At 40.2% G+C, this 23,741-nt stretch overlaps 1 protein-coding gene and 1 pseudogene across 3 annotated transcripts in view; one reads left to right on the forward strand and one right to left on the reverse strand.

Moving 5' to 3' along the window:
* Positions 1 to 3,496: 3,496 nt before the first annotated feature.
* The window catches only part of USP6NL (USP6 N-terminal like), a 157,783-nt gene continuing 137,538 nt past the window's right edge, over positions 3,497 to 23,741 (forward strand). Inside the window, exons 1-2 of one of the 2 annotated variants that reach the window (XM_081074908.1) lie at positions 3,497 to 3,813; positions 19,751 to 19,837. In XM_081074908.1, the coding sequence (XP_080931034.1) occupies positions 19,834 to 19,837 (4 nt within the window). In that variant the 5' untranslated portion in view covers positions 3,497 to 3,813; positions 19,751 to 19,833. Of the gene's footprint in view, positions 3,814 to 5,853; positions 5,940 to 19,750; positions 19,838 to 23,741 lie in introns of those variants that run through there. The other variant, XM_081074909.1, reaches the window with a different exon arrangement.
* Positions 21,014 to 22,194, reverse strand: LOC308508509 (PHD finger protein 23-like; annotated as a pseudogene). Its single transcript has one exon. The product of its transcript is annotated as a PHD finger protein 23-like (transcript).

The following is a 23,741-nucleotide window of genomic DNA, read 5'->3' on the forward strand; positions in this document are numbered from 1 at the left end:
GCAAAGCATGATACCAATTGTGGTATGCAATTAGGAGCAGGGAGGCTTGTGAGCAAAAAAGCAGAGGAGATAATGAGAGGTAGCCATTATAGTTGAAAGCCCGTCATTCCTGCTTTTTTTCTTTTCTTTTGAGTCACAGACCCTTTTGAGTATATGAGAAAAGTTAGGAAATTCCCTCAGCTCCCAAGTGGATATTTGTATATTTTTGTCCCTGCCTTCATTTTTTCCTCCCTATCATCCTTTTCCTCATTCCTTCTACAATTACTTAGAGAGAGCTGATTCTGTATCAGATACTGATCTGGACGAAGGGATAAACTAGGCAGGAAGACAGATAAGTTCCCCAATCTCGTGGCATATCCATTCTTAAGATAAGGAGACAGAAAAAGGGTACACCAACAAATAAACCAGACAACCTCAGATAGCTCTAAGTCACAAACTGTACACAGCATCTTGCATACAATTTTATGTGGTTCATATTCCTTCCATGGACTCATCTTCCTTGCTTTGCAATCAATAACCTCTCTTTTAAGCTGAAGGATAGCTTTTTAGTATGAGCAGTATGGACGTAGCTGTTGGTTATCCACTGCTTTCTCACTTATACTGAGTACACAGATATTGACTATTTTTTTCTTTTTCCAACTATGAAGAACAATTATGTATAGTGTCATTGCATCTGACTTTCCTAAATGATGGAAGAGCATTGGTTCCTTATGAAATTTGAGGAAGTACAGCTGCTGGCGAGGATGAAAATGTGCCCTGCAGGGCTTTCCACAGCTTTACTTAAAAAAATTCCCTCCCTTAGGAAACTATCTGCTTACCCCTCTTAAAAAAACTTAAATGTATCAAATAGCCAGGATTCACATTTCGAAGTCTCAATTTACAGGCGACTCTGAAGACCTACCCTTTCATCCATATCTGAAGATGAGAGTGAAAGATGGATGGTTTGCTTTGGATAATTTTTCCTGTATGTCCTGTGTTCTTATGTTCTCACCACAAATTGTACTTCTGGCCTTAGTTATTATGGCATCCTGTGGGGGCATTTAAACATTTACTTTTGGCAACATTTTAAGTTATTTTCATTTAGGTAACATGCAAATATCCATCTATCTTATTCCATTGTAATGCGTGAGTTGTAGTTCTAAGCCTTTGGTGTTTGTGAAATATTTTAATTGGTAACACAAACTGTTACTCTATACATCTTTTCACTTTTTGGTGCTTTATTGATATCAGGTTTTTACCCTTTCTTCAGTTTAAGGGTATTTTAATATCTGGCATTTCATGTTGGAGTTAATATAACCATGGAGTGAATATAACCTATATATGATTATTTAGGGGTTGGTACAATCGGGTCAAGTCCCCGTTTCTATAGGTAAATTTTTTAGTGGAACATAGCCACACTCATTCTTGTCATATATATTGTTTATGGCTGCTCTCATGTTTACTATCTTCCCCCTTTAAGAAAAAGTTTACCCATCCCTGATTTAGAGGAAAAATGATTCTATCTTTATTTCCTTTAAAATCATTGACATAAATTTTAAATTTATTACATGCCATAGATGAGTTAATTTGCATGCCTGTCACTTGTCAAGCACTACCCTGGACATACGGTAGTAAGCAAGAAAGATAAAAATCTGTGTTAATAGTTTAACAATATCTCTAAGAAGCTTAATAATAAAAATTATGGCAAGCCCCTGAAGTTATACCTAAGAACAAATACAGGTTTTACATTGAGGTGACGACTCAGTGGTGACACTTTGACTTGGGGAAAAATGTGGGGATTTCTGAACTTTATAATGCTATAGAATCAGAGTGCTATTACTGAACTATGAAACTGAGGCAATGGGGTCCATAATTAAGTCTAAAATTAAGTTTTAAAAAATTACCCATGTAATTTATGGGAGAACGTATCTGAAATTTCTACTTTATTTTGCCAAATAAGCCTGTGGCCATGGTCATTCATCCAAATCCCCATGAACTCATTTCACTGGTGACTTGGAGTTCTTGTTTATGATGTTTGCAGCCATGTCCCTTGAGTAACATGTCATGTGTGTCTCTGTGGTTCCCAAGGTCTCCTTAAGTGAAGAGAGCTCAACCACAAACATGGCAATTTAATTCAATAACCATTAATTGAGGGCCTACCATTCATTGCAAAGCAGTCTTCAGGTCCAGTGGAGGCTATAAAGCTGTGGGTGGGGGCTTCTGCCTTTCAGAAGTTCAGAATATCCCCATCTGGGTGATCGCTTATCAGAGCATTCAGTAACTTTTGGGAGGAGTGTTTGGCTGTTGAAAAAGTTTCCAGTGTCCTGCCAACTCCTGATCTGTTTTTACCCTAATTCATATATCAAAACGATTTATGCCATTTTTGGATCAGGTTCATAAAAATAAACACCAGTCTTCACAAATCTGGTTTAAATGAATGAAGGCCGAAAGGGAAGTATAAAATTGTATTTCTTAGAGTGTACAATACAAATTAAGACCATAGCACTTGTGAGCTAGAAGAAGCCTTAGAGACCATCTCAGACGTAATCTTATGCACATTTATTAAAGTTTGCATCGCATCTTAAGGTGTGACCCTCCTCCCATCCCTTCTCTCCCACATTGTACACAGCACCCAGTTTCTTGGTGTCAGTTTTCACCAGCTGGAAAAGAGAGATCATAACAACCAGGCAGAGTTGCCAGCTTTAGTAATTCTAGTTCCTGGAATCAAGGACAGGAAGCCTTTTGGTTATTTGCACACCCTAACTCTTCTAGCTTCTATTGAATAAATCATTTAACTGTCAGCTAATTACAGTTTTGGAAAGTTTACATCATTCATCTTTTTATGGCACCTCTTAATGGAAGGCTCTGGAGATTAAAACCCTTGACAATTTCCATGATGTAAAAATGGAAAGCTGACCTAGAGAAAGATGGGACAAAAGACGAACAATTTGCGAAGTTTTAAGCTGAGATGGGCTCTTACACAGTAGCCTATATACAGTAGATGAAGTTCCTGAAAAATGACAGAAATATGAGTTTTGTCAGAAGGAATGCCGTTTTAGGGGAAGAGAGTTTATTTTGCACTTTCTCACCACCCAGCATGTGCTTGCTTCAGGCAACAGCCCTACGAGGCAGGTACTGTTATTATGCCACTGTACAGATGAAGAAACCGAGGCACAGAGTGTCCCAGGTCTGACCGCTGGTAACAGTTGCGCCAGAAATGACACACGAGGCAGTCTGGCCGCGGAGACCCCGCTTCGGGCCCCCGCTGACCTCATCCCTGGTCCCAGCCTCCCTCCACTCGTCCATCGGACACCAGCTTAAGCCGGTCGTTTCCGTGCAGTGGCTCCCAGCTCTGCAGTCCGCCCAGGCCTCCCTCCCTGGGCGTGGGGGGTCAGAGGTGCCTTTTCTGGCCGAGGACGTGGGGCACCGCGCCGCACCCCGCAGCCCGGGACGCGCGCCCCCGCGGGCGGCGGGAACGCGGGAGCGGCGCGCACGTGCCGCCGGGAAGGGGCGCCCGGGCGCGCCAAGATGGCGGCGGCCGCGGCCGCAGCGGCGAGGGTTGGCGGTGGCCCGTGAGGCGGGCGGGGCTGGCGGCGCAGAGGCGGGGTCCCGGGCGAGCCGCCCTGGGAGGCGGGGGGCGTTTCCATAGCAGCGGCAGGAGGTGTCGCTCCGGGGAACTTCCTGGTTCCCGGGCTCGGCTTCGCCGGGATCCTCTTGGAAGGGAAACAATGGGGCGGAGGGCACTGCAGTAGCCGCGTCGCGCCGGGACCTGGTCGGCCGCCGGGACTCCCCTCTGCCCCCTCCCGCAGCCTCCGCAGACAGGACCGTCCCGAGGTAACTTCGTTTCCTCCTGTCCCACCGCCAGTGGCCGGCCCGCGGCGGCGTCGCCCCGGGTTTCCTCCGGGGCAGGGACTCCGACTTGGCCCCAGGGAGCCGGACGCCGCCATTCCCGGACCTGGGGGAGGTGGACGGAGCTGCGGCCGCCCCGTCAGCCTCGCCGGGGTGGGCTCCGGGGACGGGTCCCCGTCCTGTCCCCGCTCTGGAACCCTGATGGTGGGGCTCCGGGGTGCGACGGCGGCGTGGCGGGCGGCCGGGGCGCGGGGGGCCAGGTCCGGGGCGGCGAGCCCGCTGCCTGGCGTCCCCGGGAGACGCGACTCCCTTGCAAGTTTCGCGGCGTGCTCCGAGGCCCGTGGGCAGGACGGAGGCACGCTCGGCGCCTTCCACGGACTGCCTGCGCGCGGCGCGACCGGGGCGACGCGGGCGCGGGGGGGACGAGGGACGGGGCGCGCCTGGAAGTCCGCACCTTTGCAAAGTTGGCGGCACAGGTCGGAGCTAACGACGCGTGACGCTGCGGCGTGTCCCGGGCGTGGGAATGGTCCCTCGCGCGTGGGAATGGTCCCTCGCAGGGACCTTAGTGCCGGGAAACGCGAGCAGCCTCTGAATCCAGGGGTGCACGTGTCTATGCACTGAAGATGACACTGTCCCCGCGTCTCTCCTCCGCCCCCGTCCTAAGCCCCCGCTGCCTTGTCGTCAGTGGACTTCAACGTGAGTTAAATGCGTCCCCTGTGGGACTCGGAAAGAGTTTTCATTTGGGGCAATACCCAGCCTTGGAAATAATGTGACACAAGTGGGAAAAAAAAATGGGGACACGATCTTAATATTTTGCTTTCCGGAAGAAAATGATTTCAATCCTAAATTCATCGACAAAGAATTAAGTCTTTGGGATGGATGTTTAATGTTTTATAACTCAGAAAAGTTGGACACAACTTTTGAGGTCACCCTGGCCGACTCCCTCATGTGTTGACTCTCTGGAAAGTTCTGTTAGAACTAGAAGCAAGTCAGGGTACTCTTCTCTTCTGTGAAGTCACGTTAAGAATTAAACTAGTCAGCGTCAAGTGAGCAGTGGTTTATTTGCTTTTATTTCTCACTCCATCAGACCCTAAAAGTAAGAAAAATACTTCTGAGTTTGCTGTTCTTTTCTAATAAAAGTTTGTAAAGTCGAGTTTATTACTCGAGATGGATGTGGACCCTATGTTGTATCTACATAGGCAATTGAAATACGTCTAATTAAAAAAGAAAAATTTACTGATAAAAGTAGGAATTCATTTTTAAAGAAAACCATAGTCTTGATTGCAAGTACAGGTACCCTGAGTAAACAGAAATTCCTTTGCTAGAATTGAGTTGTCCAAAGGCATTCAAACAAGCATCCTTTGCCAAACATTAAGAATTTAATGGGCCCTGAGTGGAGTTTGGTGTTGGTGCCTACCTACTGTTTTTAGTGAGACTGTCATTCTTTGTTGTTTTGCTTTTGGTAAGGATAGCCCAGTCCAGTTTTCACAGGGTTTTGAAAAGAAGGAGCTTCTAGTGAGGACAGCTGCCCTTGGTTAAACAAGCCAGTGAGTAGAAGTGACGGCTTTGACACCGTCTGTTAATGGACTGGTCACCCTTAGCATTATTGGGAACCCAGACAACTTCCTGGCATGCAGATCCAATGTGGGCCTCCGGTGCCCAGCAGAGTCTCAGTTTTTACAGTGGAAGTCAATACAAAGATAAATTAATTTGAAAGAATTCTGACTTACAGCACCCTTTATTGTAGTACATGGGGATTAGAGCATGGGAATTAGTCATAGACACTTGGATTCTCAACGGGTTGGTGCCGTTTCCAGGCTATGTCATTTCATGCAAGTAACTTACATTTTTAAAGCTTCTTTCTTTGTAAAATTGGGGGAATCAAAAATTCATGTTTGTTTATTCAACAAGTATTTCTTGAGTGCCTTCTCTGTACCACAGGACCTTATGTTAGGTGCCCCGTTTTCAACAACAGGGGGTGTGAGTGAGTCTTTTGAGATAAAGTACAGGGAGCTCTGAAACTATGGGCCGCAGGGAACTTGATTTGGACATGGCAGGGCAAGCTTCCCTAAGGAAGTGACTCGTAAGACCTGAAGGATGAAGAGGAGATGGTAGGTGGACAGGGGAGGTGGGTGGGTGGGTGGGGCACAGAGGATGAGAGAAGAGCATGTACACAGTCCTCGGAGAGGCTGTTGTGAGGGTTAGGTAGGAATGAGTGTGTGTATTAGTGCCCTGCATAGCACGGAAGCAACCACTGTCAGCTGTATAGACGAGGCTCTTGGCACCACGCTCTAATCATCTGAACCGAGAGGCTCAGTCTTGTTACACAGGCGTTATTGAAAGGGAGTCAGTGTGTTGGACTAACCACCCGAGACCTGGAAATGACTCTCTGCACACATTGGTGTCCACTGTTGTAACGCTGGCACCATTACTTTAGTTTCTGTATCTGTGAAACTGGCATTCAATGTTAAATGAAAGGTCCTCTGATTTCTTTACAGAGATACTATATGATATCATTATAGTATTTTAATTTTGATGGTGTTTTCCCTTTGGATAGCTTAGAGTACCGTATTTAAAATAGCTACTCACAAAGTGGTAGTACCGATCCACCCTAAAATAAAATCAAAAAAGTTAAATGGTAGGTGGTTTCATTTGCTTCTAGGAAGATCAAGAGTGACTGGAGTTTCATGTCTTGTTGGCTTAAGTGTTTTTGGCTCTACAGAGATTATTTAATTATTCTCTGATAGAAGAGCACATTGCTCCTATTCCTGCTGACATTGATGAGTGAAAGAAAAGTTATATCCTGGAATTTTCCTTTTGCTGAATTGGTAAGTGAATTAAAAAATATTACAGTAATGTTTTTCATGAAATAAGTGAAAAGATATCTTTTTAAGTTTCTTAATTTATTAATTTCAGTTAGTAATGTTATATAGATCAGTAATGGCGAATTAATATTTTACTATGGAAATACTCCATTATTTATAAGCCAATTGGCTCTCTGGGCTTTTTGTCCCAGTTTCTTTTTGTTTGGATGTTGGATATTTTAATGCTCATTAGCATATCTGTGGTAAGATAAGAAAAGATAAGGTGAAATAAGATTTTGAAAAGTCAGTCACCATGGAAAAAATTGAATAGATGAGGAGATTGAAATTTATGAAGGTTAGGTATGGGTGTGGGGGCTAGATCTGTGTATTTTGCCAATGCCTATCATAAAAATTAATGAATTGGCACACAATAACTCTATTGACATTAATCCTTAAAGAAAAACAAAAAACAGTTGTTTCACCTGTTTCACGTTCTTTTTTTCTCTTTCTAGTTTTGTTTTGGATTGATTTTTTTTTTTACAAAAATAATTATTCCATTTCCTCCTTTTTGTTAGCTTGGGATTATACATTCTCTTACTATTCTTTTAGTGTTTGCCTAAGAAATTGTAATGTGTTTTCTCAACTTATCAAAGTGTAATATTTGAGACTCTCACTTTTTCCCCCCATAATGCAAGGGCTTTAAAAACAGTAAAGTCAACTTCTTTCCTTTATCTATTTCATTGTTATGTTTTTAAATGGATATATACATGCATGTATATATCTTTTAAACCCCAAAGATATTTTTCTGTTGTTTTATGCTTTTATTATTCAGTTAGACTTACTGCATTTTCTTTCATTCCTTCTTGCATTACTGACCTGCCATTTGGAATAATTTTCCTTTCGCCTGAAGTATTTCCTTCTGCCCTTTAGTATTTTCTTTAAATTGGATCTAGTATTGATAAATTTTCAAACTTTTTGTTTGAGAATGTTTTTATTTCACCTACATTCTTGAAAAATACTTTTTGCTCGATATGGAATTTTAGATTTGGAGATACATACACAATACATATGAGTATATTTATATGTTAGTTTTTGAGGAAGAGATTATTCTGTAATATTTGGTTTTGTTTTTATTGAGAAGTCAGTTGCCGTTTATAACTTTTTTTGTTGATAATTTGTTCCTTTGTCAGGATGTTTTAGAGATTCTGTTTTTGAATTTCAAATGATCTCCTCTCTCTTTTTTTCTTTTCTTGCTTGGAATATCCCTTTTGATGCTGTGATTTGATGTATTTTAGTAGTTTTGTATAGTTTTCGTCCATCATCTCTTCAAATATGCTTCTTCCCCTTTCTCTTGCTTAATCTTTGTGGAATGTCGATTATACACGATGCTGGATCTCACCAAATCCTCATGTATTTTTTCACTTGTCTTCTGTGTTTTCCATTATTTTGTTTCTTTTTTGTTCTTGACATTTTCTTTTGGCCTATTCTCCAGTTTACTAAACTCATTCTCATCTCTGTCTAATCTGCTCTTAAATATATTCTCTGGGTTCTCAATTTTGGTTATTGTACTTTTCATTCTGAAGGTTCAATTCGATTCTTTTTAAAATTTGCTATGCCACTTTTATAGTTTCTAATACCCTGTCAAAATGTTCAATCTTCGCACATACCTCTTTAGACAGAATAAGCATATAAACTATCCAGAGTCCTACAGGTTTTTTCTGTAGTCTGTTATTTCTCAAGGAGTCTCATCTCCTTGTGTACCTGCTTATCTCTTATCTGTGATTGTGTACTGTTCATTGTGTTTGAAAAAGTATTTCTAGAAGTAATTACAGATTTAGGTAAGGATTTTTCCTTTGCTTTTGCCGGGAATTTAGGATCGCCTTTATCAAATTGAGATTTTTTTAGAGAGTATGCAAGGGCTGGTTTAGTTTGCTTCTGGGCTATCCCTTCTTTTGGGATTCAGCTGTTTGAGGTCTTATTCCAAAGCAGAGAATGGCTCCCTTGGTGATCTTGAACTCTGATGTTTTGTCTTCTCAGCCTGCAAGGCTGCCTAATTGCAGGTTAGCCTCTCAGGCAACTTTTTTTGTTTTTGGATTAATTTTTTTAAATTAGTTTCAGGTGTACAAAACAATGTAATAGACATTTATACCCCTCACAAAGTGATAACCCCCCTCCACCACCACCAATCTCTACCCCTCTGCCATCGTTGTCAGGCACCTCTTTTGACTATTTTGATTAGGCAAACATTTCCAGGAGTAAAGAAGCCCCAGGGTGCCGCACTCCCCATTCTGGATTCCGGGTACCTCTTGGACTATGGCTGATAATTCCTCATTATCCTGTTAGCCCTTTGGTACCCCCACCCCTTTTTAAATTAAGGGGATATATATGGCACTAATCTTAAATGTATACCTTGAAGAATTTTTACAAATGTAATTAAGTGTATAATCCTACCTAGTTCAATATATAAGACATTTTTGTCACCCCAGAAGGCTCTGTCGCACTCCTTCCCAATCAAGACTACCTTGCTCCCCGGCCTCAGGTAACAATTAGTTTTCTATCACCATACATTAGCTTTGCATTTCCTAGTTTTTCATCAAAATGGTATAGAATGTGTACTGGCTTGTGTCTGGCTTCTTTCATTCAACATTGTACTGTATCAGTGAGATTCAACTGCATTGTTACATGTAGCAGTAGTGTTTCTTTTTCATTGTCCCATACTTGTTCTATTACTGTGGCCCCTAAGAAATTGCCTCAAATCTCAGTGACTTCAATGATAACAACATTTATTTTCCTCAAATCAGCATTTTGGGCAATGCTGGTCTCCTCTTCATTTGGTTTCAAGTAGGGCTGCTTGAAGGCTGGGCCTAGTATTGTTTGAAGCTTTGCTCGCGTGTCTGCTGGCTGATGACAGAACACCTAAATGTGGCCTGAGCGTGTTCACTACATGGTGGCTGGGTTCCAAGGGCAAGTGTCCCACCCACAGGGGGTGAGGAGGGGGGTGGAGAGCGTGTGAGCCAGACAGACGCTATATTGCTTCTTACGACTTAACTTGAAGCTTATGCAATATTACTTCTACTGCAGTCTATTCTTTGAGGCAGTTATGAGCCTACCTAGGTTTAAAGAGATGGGAAACAGACTCTGCCTCCTGTTGGGGAGAGGCAAGATTCCGGAAGAGCATGTGAGACTGGAAATCATGCAGTGGTGGGTATTGGAAAACTCAAACTGCATAGCGGTAGCTAATATACGACTATATCATGATGTATTTATCCATTCTGCTCTTAATAGACGTTTGGATAATTTCCAGTTTGGGGCTATTGTAATAAAGCTGCTATGAACATTCTCATCCGTGTATTTTGCTGAATATATGCATTCCCTGCTTCTGGATATATCCCTAGGAATGAAATTATTGAGTGATAGGTGGAATTTGAATAGCTGTATCTATATATCTATGTCTGTATATCTGTATAGCTCTGTCTATCTCTGTAGCTATACGAAGTCTGACAATTAAGTTCGTGAACTTGTTGCAACAATGTTGCTAACCTTATTTTGATCTCAGAGGGATTATTCATTATGAATTTGTACCAACAGGACAAACAGTTAACCAAGTTTACTACTTGAAAGTGCTGAAAAGGCTGCATGAAAAAGTTAGACCACCTAAACTTTTCGCCAACAATTCATGGCTCTTGCATCACGACAATGCACCAGCTCACACGGCACTGTCTGTGAGGGAGTTTTTAGCCAGTAAACACATAACTGTATTGGAACACGCTCCCTACTCACCTGATCTGGCCCCCAATGACTTTTTCCTTTACTGGAAGATAAAGGAAATAGTGAAAGGAAGACATTTTGATGACATTCAGGACATCAAGGGTAATGTGACAACAGCTCTGATGACCATTCCAGAAAAAGAGTTCCAAAATTGCTTTGAAGGGTGGACTAGGCGCTGGCGTCAGTGCATAGCTTCCCAAGGGGAGGACTTTGAAGGTGACCGTAGTGATATTCAGCAGTGAGATGGATATGGAGCACTTTTTCTAGGATGAGTTTGCAAACTTACTTGTCAGATGTACATATCTATCTATATGTCTATCTTTCTAGCTTTAGTAGTAACTATCAAAGTTTTCAGAAATGGTTGTACCAATTTATACCCTCTGATATTTTTAATGATTTAAAAATATACTTAATATATATTTTTTGTACAGTTTTAATTTTTATTTTATTTTATTGTTTTCAAGCAAGAGGGTTGATCTGTAATACCTCGTCTAGATTTGTTGGGAATGCAGGTCCCTCATCGTGTCTTTTATGTAACTTCATGCATTTGTATTACTCTCCCAGCTAGATGCTTACTTATTGGAACACAGACTGGGTAGAAGAAGAGTGTGATTGTGAAGTTATAGACTAATTTGTACAGCAGCATCTTAGAATTGATATTCAAAATAGGGCTGACAATCGTTACTATTAGCAGACTATCTACATTAATTGCTGGAGAGAAAATTGTTTTTAGAAATGGCTTTCAGGGGATATTGAGCCCCATCCCTTATCAGTTTATATCACATTTTGGTTTTGATCCAACATTTTACTATCAGTTCGAATTGTAAACTCATTCATCAGGCTTTTTTTTGGAAATACGAGTATTTTTCTAGTATAAAAGGTTTGCCTCCAAAGTTAATGATTTGCTGTCACTGAAGGTTGCCAAAAGAATGTCATCTAGGTTCTCCCTTCAAGAGTTACTTTTTATTATTTCACTGTTAATTGTCATTTTGATTTTTTTCCCAAGTGTCATTTGAATCCAAACCAATATTTTAGACTAGTTTGTTTCAGTTCACGCCTGGTTTACTGCAATAATTTAGTTGACTTATCCTGCTTATGATGCTAAGGACTCTTAGTTACCCATTGAGTTAAAATTAGTTTTTAGGTTATAAATCTTACAATGCTAGAAAGAGAACTTAAAAATTATGTTTCAACTCTTTTATATAATAAGAGAAAAAATGGATCGGTACTAACACATGTATCAAATATGTAAGATATTTAGCATACCAAAGCATTTTTCCCATGTCAATCTTGAGGGGTAGGCAGGGTGGAAATTTTAACTCTTGTTTTACAGATAAAGAGACCGAGGCTCAGAAAAGTCCAGGGAGCGGGTTAGTGACGGCACCTTATCATCTGTATCTGGGACCCCTACATGTTGAGGTTTTCTGGCAAGGCCCAGAGTCTGCCGTCAGCTTGCTGAATTCCAATTGTATTGATATCCTGTGTGAATTCTCCTCTCCTTAACTGTAATATATATATATATTTTTGCCCATAAATTTCCTCATTTTCATTCAGTACAGGGCCTTTGCATGAGCTGTGGCCCTTGACTCCCATCACACTCCAGTTTCTTTTAGTATTTCTGTCCCGAATATTTCTGTTAGTGTAGGATGGCTGGGACCAGGTGTCTCAAGCCCCTTAGAAGTTTTTGCATCATTGTCTGGCTGAATTAGTACTTACCGAATGGACGGATGGATGCATTCTTGTGTTTAGAATTAGGTTTAAATTCCTTGATGAGAGGGCCTGGAATCAGGTCTACTTTCCTTTATATTCCTCCTGGTGTCTGCTCTAGTGCTTATTAGTATAGTTGGCAGCCTGGAATTCTGAACTACCTTTTAAAAGGATGCCAGTCTCCTGAGAACCAGAGACTGTAGCCTTCATTATAGCTTTCATTTGTGGAGGTCAGGCATTATGTTCAGTCAGTTCCGACAGGATGTATCAAGTGCATTGGGCAAATATAGCACGTAAACCAATCATAAGCCCCTTTCGAAGGGCCTTGCCTCTCTGAGATGGATAAGGAAGCTTTGGAAAGGACATTTGTTTCCTAAATACCTAGAAGTTGACATGTTGACCAGTGTAAAGCTACCAGAATTTGGTAAGTCCTGAAAACCTAATTTAAATTCTACCTGTAGAAGGGGAAATTAGACCTCATTCTTATCTGATGCTTCATTAACATTCATGTGTCAACAAACTGAGGAAACCGAAAGACTCCTTATTTTGCCCATTTCACTATCTGATCTTATTAGCAGGAAGTACTTTGTTGATTTAGTGACTAGGATAAACAAACCTCCTTTCGCTCTAGCAACTGTAGGTTTGCTTCACTTCTCTTGGGTGAGGAAAATACTTAAAGCTGTGGGAATTTAGCATTGTGTTTCAGGGGGTATCAATTGCAGAAAGAGCATTTTTTATAAAAAGGCCAATAATTGAGAAAGTACAGTGGTGAGACCTTCTGCGGCAATGAATAATGACTTTAATATAAACTAAAGTTATTTCTTTATCTGGAATGAGACTACATTACATTACCTGGGAATCTGCCCTTACATATATATTTGAACTAATGAACTGTGAATCTGAATTAAGAAACGAAGGTACTAGAATTACCATGATTTAAGTTCCATGGGGATAGGGTCTTTGTTTTGTTCATGGCTGTGTCTGCAGAGTCTAGAACACTGCCTGGTTCATAGTAGCTGCTCAGTAAATATATATTTTTATATTATCAGTCTTTTAAGCTTAAAAACTGATCACTGATCATTTAAGTATTAGTTTTTAAGCCTTTTGGGAAATACATTTAAATTGGTTGAGGCATCATTTCTGATTACATAAAGCACATTGCAGAGTATTCATTCATTGTTACATTTCTTTGAGACATTTTAAAATGATGCATGATAGTCTGTTACATATAAATTAACAATTCATTTAGTCAGTCCCTGACTATTGGATATTTAAGTTGTTTATAACTTTTTTGTTATTACAAATAATGCTTCAGTGAAGGAAATTTTCTTAAGCTTTTTCTTAGGCTGACAGTTCAACAAATAGCAATTTAGCAAAACAGGATCTAGGAATTTCTACTAAAAAAAGAACTTGGATTACAGAGCCGTGAAGGTGAGATCAGAAATTTCAATGATCAGACAGCTGAGATAAGACAGCACAAATCATACAACTCTGTGGGTCGGCCAGCTGCTTCCACATGTGGATAATGTATAATCATCAGTCTTTTCACAGAAAAGCTCTGTTGCAATTTGTAGTGGAATTGACTATCACTTGTATTTGTCTTTTACTTTTAAAGAATAAATGAGTCACTACAACTCTTTCTTCCTCTTAATTATGGCTTAAAGATTAAAAATGCATTTAACTCCTTTATACATGTGGTTACATATGTTACTTTTATTTATAATCATTTCATTTCTGGCTTTTGTTGGAAAATTTTTGCTTTTTTGTATTAAAATATAAAATGTTACATTTCTACAAAAGCCTATATGTACTATGTGTTACGTAGGGTCTGATGTAATGATACCTGTACTAACCCCTCCCTCAGCTTAGGTGACCGGACTTGGATCACATCTCCATCCTACTGTTCTCCATCTTACAGCTGTCCCGAGGAAACCGTCAGCCTGAGCTCTGGGGTCTAGTATTCTCTTGCTTTTCTTTATGGTTACATTACATGTGTGTATGTCCCTAAACAACATATTGTTAATTTGACATATTTTGGTACTTTATATAAATGATATCATCATGTGTGTGTGTGTATGTGTGTGTGTACAAATTTAACGAATAACTTTAAAACTTAAGAATTTAATTTGCATTTAAAGTGAATATTTTACCCTCTGCATTAATCATCTTTTGCTGTAGTAATGCTATGTAACACACCACTGCTGAATTTCAGTGGTGTACCATGACGAACATTGAATTCTAGCTCACAAGTTTGGCGGTCTCTGCTGGGGCTGGCTGCGAGTTGTGCGTTGGGTTCAGTTATGCACCAGGACCAGCGGCTTCCTGGGGTGCAGTGCAGGAGCACAAGACGCCACGGACAGACAGACGCAGCGCTCTAATGAAAGCCTTCAGGTAGAACGGTGCAGTGTCGCTTTGCCCGCACTGAAGCCAGCACATATGGCCAGGCCCCTCTCCCTTGAGGTGGGGAGTATACTCCTCCCCCAGGGAAGCACCAAGGCCAGTGAGTGAAGGAAGACACGTGAACAAGAGGGAGTGTTTGCTTGTCTTCCTCCTGAGAAACAGCGTGAGAAATTTGGGACATATTCATTCCTATTACCTCCCTCTACATGGCACACTGGTTTTGTTCAGTGTTTTAGTATTTTTGGTAACTCTGGATTTAGAAATTATACTTCTAATATTTGTTTGAATTTATTCATATTTACAATTTTCTTTTCTCACCATTCTCTTTTGTATTTCAGACCGCCCTTTTTCGCATCACTTTCCATTTTTGTGCCCTGTAGTTTTAGAAGCATCCTTAGTGAAAATCTGTTTACAGTAGTGAAAATCCCTCAGTTTATTTCTGAAATTTTCTTTATTTTGCCTTTTTCTGGAAAAAATAGTTTAGCTAAATTGAGTACTTAATTATAGCTTAATGGTTAATGTAGAACTTTGAAGATCCTCTTCTAGTATCTTCTGCCTTCTATTGTTGCAGTTGCTAAATCAGCTGTCGAGTCTAATTGTTTCTTTGTAGCAGTCTGCCTTTTGTTTCGGTTGCTTTTAAGAACTCTTCATCATTTCCTGGTTTCAGTTTGATGTCTGTAGGTGTGAATTTCTTTTCATTTATACTTCTTGGAATTTGCTGAACTTGAATCTGTACATTGATATTTTTCCTCGATTTTGGAAAATTCTCAGTATACAAAAATTCTCAATATACAAAAATATTCTTTTTTGTATATTGTCTCTGCCTCATTATGTTCTCCTTATAAAACTCTAATTAGATATACATATTAGGTGTTTTAATCTACTTTTAATGTCTCTTAATCTTTCTTATATTTCTATCTGTCTTCCTTTGTTGCATTCTGGATAATTTCAGGGATATCTTCTGGTTCTTTAATTTTCTCTTTAACATTATCTAGTTTGCTCAAATTGTCCATTGGAGTTTAATTTTAGTTATCTTAGTTTTCACTTGATTCTTTTTCAAATCTTTGTTGCCTTTGTCCATATTTTCCATTTCATATTGTATTTTGAAACATTATAGTGTTTATCCCTTTTTTAAAAAAATGTGATTTATCTACGTATTTCTGTTGGATCTTACTTATTATGCATAGTTTTAAATTTTGAGCTCATTTTTGTTGTAACTTAATCTGGAAATTCTTATGAGACCTAAGTTAAGACAGCTTTCTCCCAGACAGGATTTGCAGTTGAAGACACTGTCAACCCAGGGCCACTTTATATGTAGTTTTGAAATTTTTCACAACATACAAGTAGTTTTGATTTGAACTTGAAGCCTGTGTGAAGGATGGTTTGGTTACAGATTACCAGGGAACACTCCCTTTCCCCTCCCAAAACACAAATAAACCTAGACTCGGGGGAATTTTCCTTAGTCTCCCTTTGGGATATATTTTTTTTCACAGTTTATTTTTATTGAAGATCTAATCCTTCAGGTGCCAGGCTTTATGTGCCTTATCTGTAGTCTGACTTCCCATCTTATATAATAGCGTGAGGCTCTGGCTTTGTCCGATGCGTGACTGTTAACATGGGAAGCCCTTGCTCGTTCTCTAATAGCATTTTCTGTAATAATGGCAATGTCCAACAGCCAGTAGCCACATTGGAAATGTGGCTAATGCGACAGAGGAACTTAATTTTAAATCTTACATGATTTTAATTAATTTAAATTTAAATAGCTACATGTGGCTAATGGCTACAGTGTTTACCAGGACTTGGTAATTTAGTTATGGGAGATTGTCAAATGTCTCTGCGCAATTGCTGTCAATTGGCTGGCATCATTGCCAACTAACTCACCCTTCTCTCTGCTCCTGTTCATTGTTTTGATCTCTGAGGATTTCTCTTAGTTTTCTGTGAGACTTGCTCGGTATTTAAAAGGATAATTCTTGTATTTTATCAAGCATTTTTAGGTGTCATGTAGCAAGAGGGTTCACAACCCAATTGAACCTCAGACACAAAAATCCCTGGTAGCTTTAGTTTTAGTTGGAGAAATACTTACCGTGAATGATAAAAATTGGAAAGTTCACAGCAGAGTGCTGGAAGTTCTTTTAGTGGAAATTGACCAAGAAGTTAAAAATTATGAGAAACCATTACTCAAATAATTACTTTGTCTTCCTTCTTATTCTACAAAGAATGCTAAAGGATGCTAAAAGACTGAAATATTAATAAAAATGTCTTGATGTTTTGTAATAAATTTCTGTTACTTTAGGATTCACTTACTCTTTTGGAACCATAGGTAAATTTGATTCTGTTTTTAAAATTTGTATTTTTTTTTATTGTGGTAAAATATACATAAGATTTACTATCTTAACCATTTTTAAGTGTACAGGTCAGTGCATTAAGTACGTTCCCACTGATATCCCCATCCACCTCCAGAACTTTTTTCATCTTCCCAGACTGAAACTCTGCACCCATTAATCACGAGCTCCCCATTCCCACTCCCAGCCCCTGGCAACCACCCTCCTGCTGTCTGTCCTTATGATTTGACTTCTCCAGGTACTGCATGTAAGTGGAATCAGAGAGCATTTGTCCTATTATAACTGCCTTGTTTAACTTAGCATCGTGTCATCAAGATTACATTTGATTTTTTAGAATTATAATTTGTGATAAGAGTAAAAAAATGGAGATCGTATCAGTTGTTAGTGGAGACTGGGGTGTATATTTCTTTGTGTATATTTTTCCATTGGAGAAGTTACTGTATAATGAAATAAGTTAAAGTTAGTTTAGTCTCCTGAAAGAATATTATTAGGAATGTAGAATTATGTGGCCATGGATATATGTTGATACTATATGTTGTGGTTTATAATTCTATTTAAGTTTTAAAGTAATTGAAATTGGGTGTTCTGAGTTAGTTCTAGAATAGATTATTTGGTGTTATAAAAACCAGACATTCTTTTAGTATTTTCATCGGTTTTGACTATCTAAAAGTGGCAGAACTTATTTTTAGGCCATGTTTGGTGGCTGCAGTAAAGAAAAGGAGATGGTAGAGCTTGTTTTCCTTTTCACTAGATCCCGAGTCCCCTGTCAGGTGGGTTCGCTTTAGGCTGCTGTAGCCTTTCCACTGCTACATACCAAGTTTGGCTACAAAGTCGGAGGAGTCACTTGAAAGAACCCGTATTACAGTTTATCAGAGAATAACAGTATGAGAATGAGAATAAACAGCAGTGGCTCGAGTTCCTGGAAAATGAGTTTAAAGGCCAGATTTTGTAGAAATACTCCAATATGTCTTTTATGTGAAATTATGCATTTAAGACAAATTATCCCTCTTGGATGGTGAGAAAGACAGTAAGACGGATCTTTCTTCTTCCTCTTTTGTCCAGTGGGAAGGGATAGGAGTGGAGAAAGGGAGAGTGAAAATTTTATCTTATGAACCACTGAACTGCCTAGTTGCTTAAAAGAATTGGTAGACTGCCTGTGACGAGAGATGGGCGGCTCTACATTTCAAAGCTGTGATTATCATAAAGAATCCTGAACAAGGGACTTCAGTTATAAGAAATTTTAAAATGTTTCTAAGAATCACTCCATGACATTTTACATTATTTCCAACTTGTGCATTGCTGCATATTTATAAAGTATATTTATCACCTCAGATAGTGAGGTTATAAATCCAGTGTTTTACTATCCTGGTGTTTTTGAGAAAAGTCCCTGGGCAAAGAGACTAGACTGTACAAGTGTAAGTGAGCTAACTCATGGGTCGTCTGTGAACATTTAATCTACTTTGTGTCTTTGTAACGGGATTGTCTTCCCATGTCATCTCAGCATGCTGAGAAGTCAGCATGTTTAACCTTGGAGTTCCCTGGGCGGGCCAAGAAACCTCATAGACTCACCATCCAGAAAGTGTGCTTGCAGTAGGAAACTGATCATGTATTTTAAAGCTAACATGTAGATTACACGTCGTTTTTGATTTTTCCATTTAACTTATTTCCTTTGGGGTAATTAGCTTATCTGGAGATGAACATCAGTTAATAGCATCTACTGCATAGATAAATAAAAGAGCATGTGGGATGGGGGTCAGGTGATTACATAGCAGCACTGTGATCATACGCCACTGTTAATTACAGTGCTGAGCCATGCTGTGCATACAGAAATTTCACTTTGTAAATTTATACTTCTCATGTCTATTCCAGGATATGAGTAAAGTATATAGATGGGGCAAACATTGTTTCTTTAAAAAATGATACTGTAACTTTAATCTGTTTCAGAAGCTGAGGTCCTTAGTATTATGGTGTTTTCTTAATTGATTTAGAAAATTAACCATCATTTCTTGTGATTGCAAGAAGTAGCTTGTCAGTTTGTGAAGGAAGATACACGTGAGGTAGCACAAGTGTAAATTTTGTAGGGAATCTGATTTTACCTGTGGGGTTTCATATATTAGATTTGGGGAGGTATTTATGCATCTATGGATATATTTAAGTGCAGCATTAATAGTTATGCCTCATTTAAAAATGTATTAATCAAGAGAAGATTTATAATGTAAATCTTAGCAAAGGGTTAGGGTTGTATGTATACTCATACAGGGTAATACTTTGTTATACTCAAGTGAAAAGAACCAAATGTAAAATTTTGTATGTAATATTTATAAAGTATGTTTATAAAATACTTACAAAAAATTCCTTGAAAGGAAACATGTAGTGGCATTGTGTTGTGAGAGAATTTTTCTTCTACTTTGCTGCTGGTTTCCATTGTTTTGAAAAAATGGAACCATATTACTTTTATCGTGAGGAGAACGCCCATTAGAGACAGTCTATAGCAATAACTTTGGTGATCTTTATTGGATGGCTTACATAAATCATTTATCTGCAATCAAAATAAACTTAGCAGGTGTGATGTGCAATATTGATCCTAGGTGGTGTGTTTTCTTTCTATAATTTATTTATTTGGGTATGAAGGATAGAATAAATTTTTAGTAACTGAAGACAAAGGACACCTTAATAAGTTTATACATCTTTACTTTTGAGATAACTTCTTACAGAGAAAGGAAAATACGAATGGAATCATGATGTTCTAAAGGTTGATTGGTAATTTTTTAATATTTAGATGACACCATTCTTTTGGAAATAGAAAAATTTTAAACTGAATTATTTTCATTTCCTTTTAGAAAACTTAACTTTAAATGCCTTTAGAAAAATATGATTTCTTTCTCTTTGTTTTCTGACTAGGACATGTATTCCTCTGAGAAACCTTGGACAGCAGATTTTGGTTTACTATCTGATTGGGACAACATACAGAGACATTTCCAGTCATGAGTAAGTGTACCTTTGTTTCATTTCAGTGGTCTCAGGAGCATTTGCAGTGTTGTACTTAAAAAAAGAAAAAAATTTGTTACTGGACAAATTGGAATTAGTCACTTCATCAGAGACTGGATAATCTGGTTGGTTCAGCCCAGTAATGTGCACTTGTCTCATTAAACAAGGAGATACTTTTTGATGTTTGGTTTATTCCATGAAGTTAGATGTGGGGGCGTGTGTGTGTGTGTGTGTGTGTGTGAGAGAGAGAGAGAGAGAGAGAGAGAGAGAGAGAGAGAGAGAGAGAGAGAATCTGCTTCATTAGCTTCTTGGCTGATTTATAGTTCTGTTATCTAAAATTTTCTATTGACTAGCTATTGGAGCATGACTCATTAAAAATATGAAGGGGGAAAATTGCAGTTGACCATAATTAGCAGAAGTTTTATTGTGTGAAATTTGATCATTGTGTAACATATAATATTTAAGCAAAAAAAAAATTCTCTTTATTAATGCCTTTGATGGGACAAAAAAACCAAATCTGTCCTATAGACTTACCAATTTGATATGGATTTTATCTTCTCAGTTGTATATAGGTATAATCTTTTCTGTCATTTCTATGTACTTCTGCTTGCGGACAGAATCCTATGACAGCTTTAATGTACTTTTTTTTTTTTTTTAACCTGTACAAATAGCTGGCCAGTATTATTAAAAACAAAAGAAGTGAAAGAACCTTTGTTTTCCTCCCTCCCTTGGCCAGGCTCTGGTTGGTACTCCACCACTGAGTTGCCATGCCCAAAAGCGGAATTCCAAAATTAAAAATACAACCGCTGTAGAATGGGGAGTGAGACAGAAGATGAGGGAGGGGAGTGCTATATTTACACTAGAGTTTTATAGACAACTGTCCCATTCCATCCTAATTCCAATCCTGGCCCAGAAAGTGAGGGGTGGCATGTCCAAGGGACAGAGATTAAGTGTCTAGGAACCCAGGCAGCCTCCCACCCCTAAATGTAATGGGTCCGTCCGAGTTAAAGTCCACAAGGTGGGAAAGGATAGGGAAGCAACTCATTTCCAAGCCAGTCTCCCTTGGGAAGTCCTGCCTTGAAGTGGGACAGTATCCAAGCTTCGGGGGATAGGCTGAGGACCCTGAGGCTCAGTTCCCAAGTCCTGTTGTCATTTGGAAGTTCCAGCCTAGAAATGTCAGGGCTCTCCAGATTTGGGAGGCGGACCCCCTAACCGCCGGGCCTCTGGCCACAGTTCCTTGCACTTCTGGCAGTAAAAGAAGTCAGGGACATTGGTCTTCTTAATCTTAGCACAGGAAAGGTGGAGCCACGTTCCACACAGGCTGCACTCAATCATGGGCCGCCCTGCAAAGGGCTTTCGGCAGTGACATGTGATCAGGCTCCAGGAGGCATCACCTTCACTGGAGCTGGCATCTCCATCTTGGCTTGTTTCAGTGCTGCCCACCTCCTTGCTTTCACTGTCAGTGGGAGGGGCTCCTGCAGGGTGCACTGTGGCAGGGGGCCTAGGAGCCTCAGGGGGTGTTGGGAGCACAGGGGCTGGGGCTTCACCCCCTGCCATTGCTGCAATCTCTTCCTCCTCCTCCTCCTCTTCAGAGGCTGTATCACTGGGGGGTGCTCGGGGAGGCCCAGGAGGTGGGAGTCTATACCCCCCCCTGCTTTTTTCAACTTCCGCTTCTTGCTCTTCTTGATTCGAGACCTCTTTTCCCCATCCCCAGCGGCTGGCCGAGGCCTCTGAAGCACCCCAAAGCCAGCCCCCCGTCCTGGCCCCAACTTTCGGTTCTTTGGGTCCTTCTTTCGAGGAGGCTGGGAGAGATCCCCCTGGGAAAGGGGCACTGGGGTGAGAGCAGCAGGGGGCCGGGACGCATGTCTCAGGGATGTGGGGGACAGTGGAGATGCCATTTTGGGCCCATCTAGATCAAATAGAGAGTCCTTGAGCTTCATCTTCTCAAGCAGTGTAGCACTGTCAGGGGCCTGCAGACGAGAGAAAGTGGACCTTGGAGGTCCTGGCTGAGTGGGACCTGCTTGAGCCGCCCGTCTCTTGGATGACTTTGCTTTCTTAACAAAGGTCTGGATCGTTCGGAGATCTGAGGGGGCAGAGTCCCAGCCATCACTGTCTGCCACACTCTCACCTCGCAATGGAGAGCTGGAGCCGGAGGCTGCCCAGTCACTTTCCTCTTTGCTAGGAGGGATGTAACCAGCATAGGCCAAGACAAAACTGCAGAATTTGTTATTTAATTGAAATCTTCAATTGTTCTTCGATGTTTCTCTGGTGGCTGAGTCTCTGGTTTAAGGGTCGGAGGTGGATCTTCGGGACTGGGCTCCGCCATGGCTTCCAGCATCGCCCCCTCCCCTCCTCTTGGTCCGGCGCTCTCCTCCCCCAACCCGGCTCCCGGTTCCGCCTCCGGTGCTCGCTACTCCTACTGCCTTGTTCCACACAGGTGTCTTAATGTACTTTTTAAGTATAGTGTTGTTGATTATGAAAACTTTGGTATGGATGAGCATTTCCTTATTGGAATATAATATCAGCGAGTTTAAAATTTTTCACATATTATTCATATTGATTCTATTTATCTTAATATGAACAGAGTAGCTTTTATTATAAACAATTTCAATAATTAGGCATTTGATAAATGAAAATGAAGCTGTTGTGAAATCTTTGAGTGCTTTCTAAGAGTAATATTGCAAGTGGTCTTTGGTTTTCTAGGCTTCTTAGTGGTGTGCTTTGAATGGGCGAGAAAAGCTGCTGGAGTTCAATTATAAATCAAGAAAGAAAGAGCTTTTGTTACTTCCGCTCCGTTCTTATGCAGTTCTGTGAGAATGTTTATCTAATGTAAAGCACCACCTCTAATAAAGGTGATAATACTAGTTGTTGAAGAGAGAGAAATGCCAAGCCTTTTAACTTAAGAATACTTACATTTTTTGAAATTGAACCAAATTTTGTTCTACTTTGTAATCTTTGTGTTCTTTTCGCATCCCTGTTATAGATGGCGAGTTCTTTGAGGGCAGGTCCCATGTGTCTTTGCTTTTTGAATCTCTAACAGTGGCTTGTATACAGCTGCCCCTAAGAACTAGACGCCCTGTGGGGACGAAGGCAGAGGGACAGTAACTTGTTAGGCAACTACTAAGAAGTATCTGAACCCCTACAACTTTTTATTTGTAAATTACATTGGCTCTGTTTCATTTGCAAGATTTTTAATTGGTTCTTTTTTATATCCACAAGTTTTTTTTCTAATTTGTTTGTTTTTATTTAAAAAATTTTCTGTTTTATTATTCCTTTATCTCATCGTGGATCTTTTACATGTTTAAAGTTATTTTTCAGATCACTTGATTATTTTTTATTTTTTTTATTTTTTCTTCAGTGAATTTATGTTATGGTTGTTGATCTTGTTTTCATCATGTTCTGTACTTTCACATGCACCTTCTGATGGGAATTTTTAATCTTTCCCGCCCCTCCCCCTTCTCTCCCTGGTCCCCCCAACACCCCTCTCTCCTTCTCCCTCTCTCTTTGTATCTCTCTCTCTCTCTTTGTGATTTTCCCTGCTGGTCTAGCTGATTTGCAGTTGTCCTTGTCTGGCTTTGGAGTTTCCAGATCAGAATCAGGCCTTGTGTTAGTGGGTCCGAGCCCCAGCTCCACGGTGACCTTGGGGATGTCACAGATTCCGTCACTAGTCAGCTGGCATTAGATCAACAGCTTTCTAAGCTGTGGCCCGAGTACAGTTAGCAAAAGTCTTTTTCAGTCTAGTTTCATAATGAAGGAGGAGTGCCACGCCTAGCCCTGGTTTTAACCAAAGAGCCTGGCTGCTCACCCTCCTTCACAGGGAACCCTTGTGTTTGCAGTTGCCCTATCGGATCAGCTTCCTGCTGCCTCTTCCTGCTGTGGGCCCCAAGAGCCCAGCAGATGTCCT

Source organism: Rhinolophus hipposideros (assembly GCF_964194185.1).
Source record: "Rhinolophus hipposideros genome assembly, chromosome: 1".
Classification (NCBI taxonomy): Eukaryota; Metazoa; Chordata; class Mammalia; order Chiroptera; family Rhinolophidae; genus Rhinolophus; species Rhinolophus hipposideros.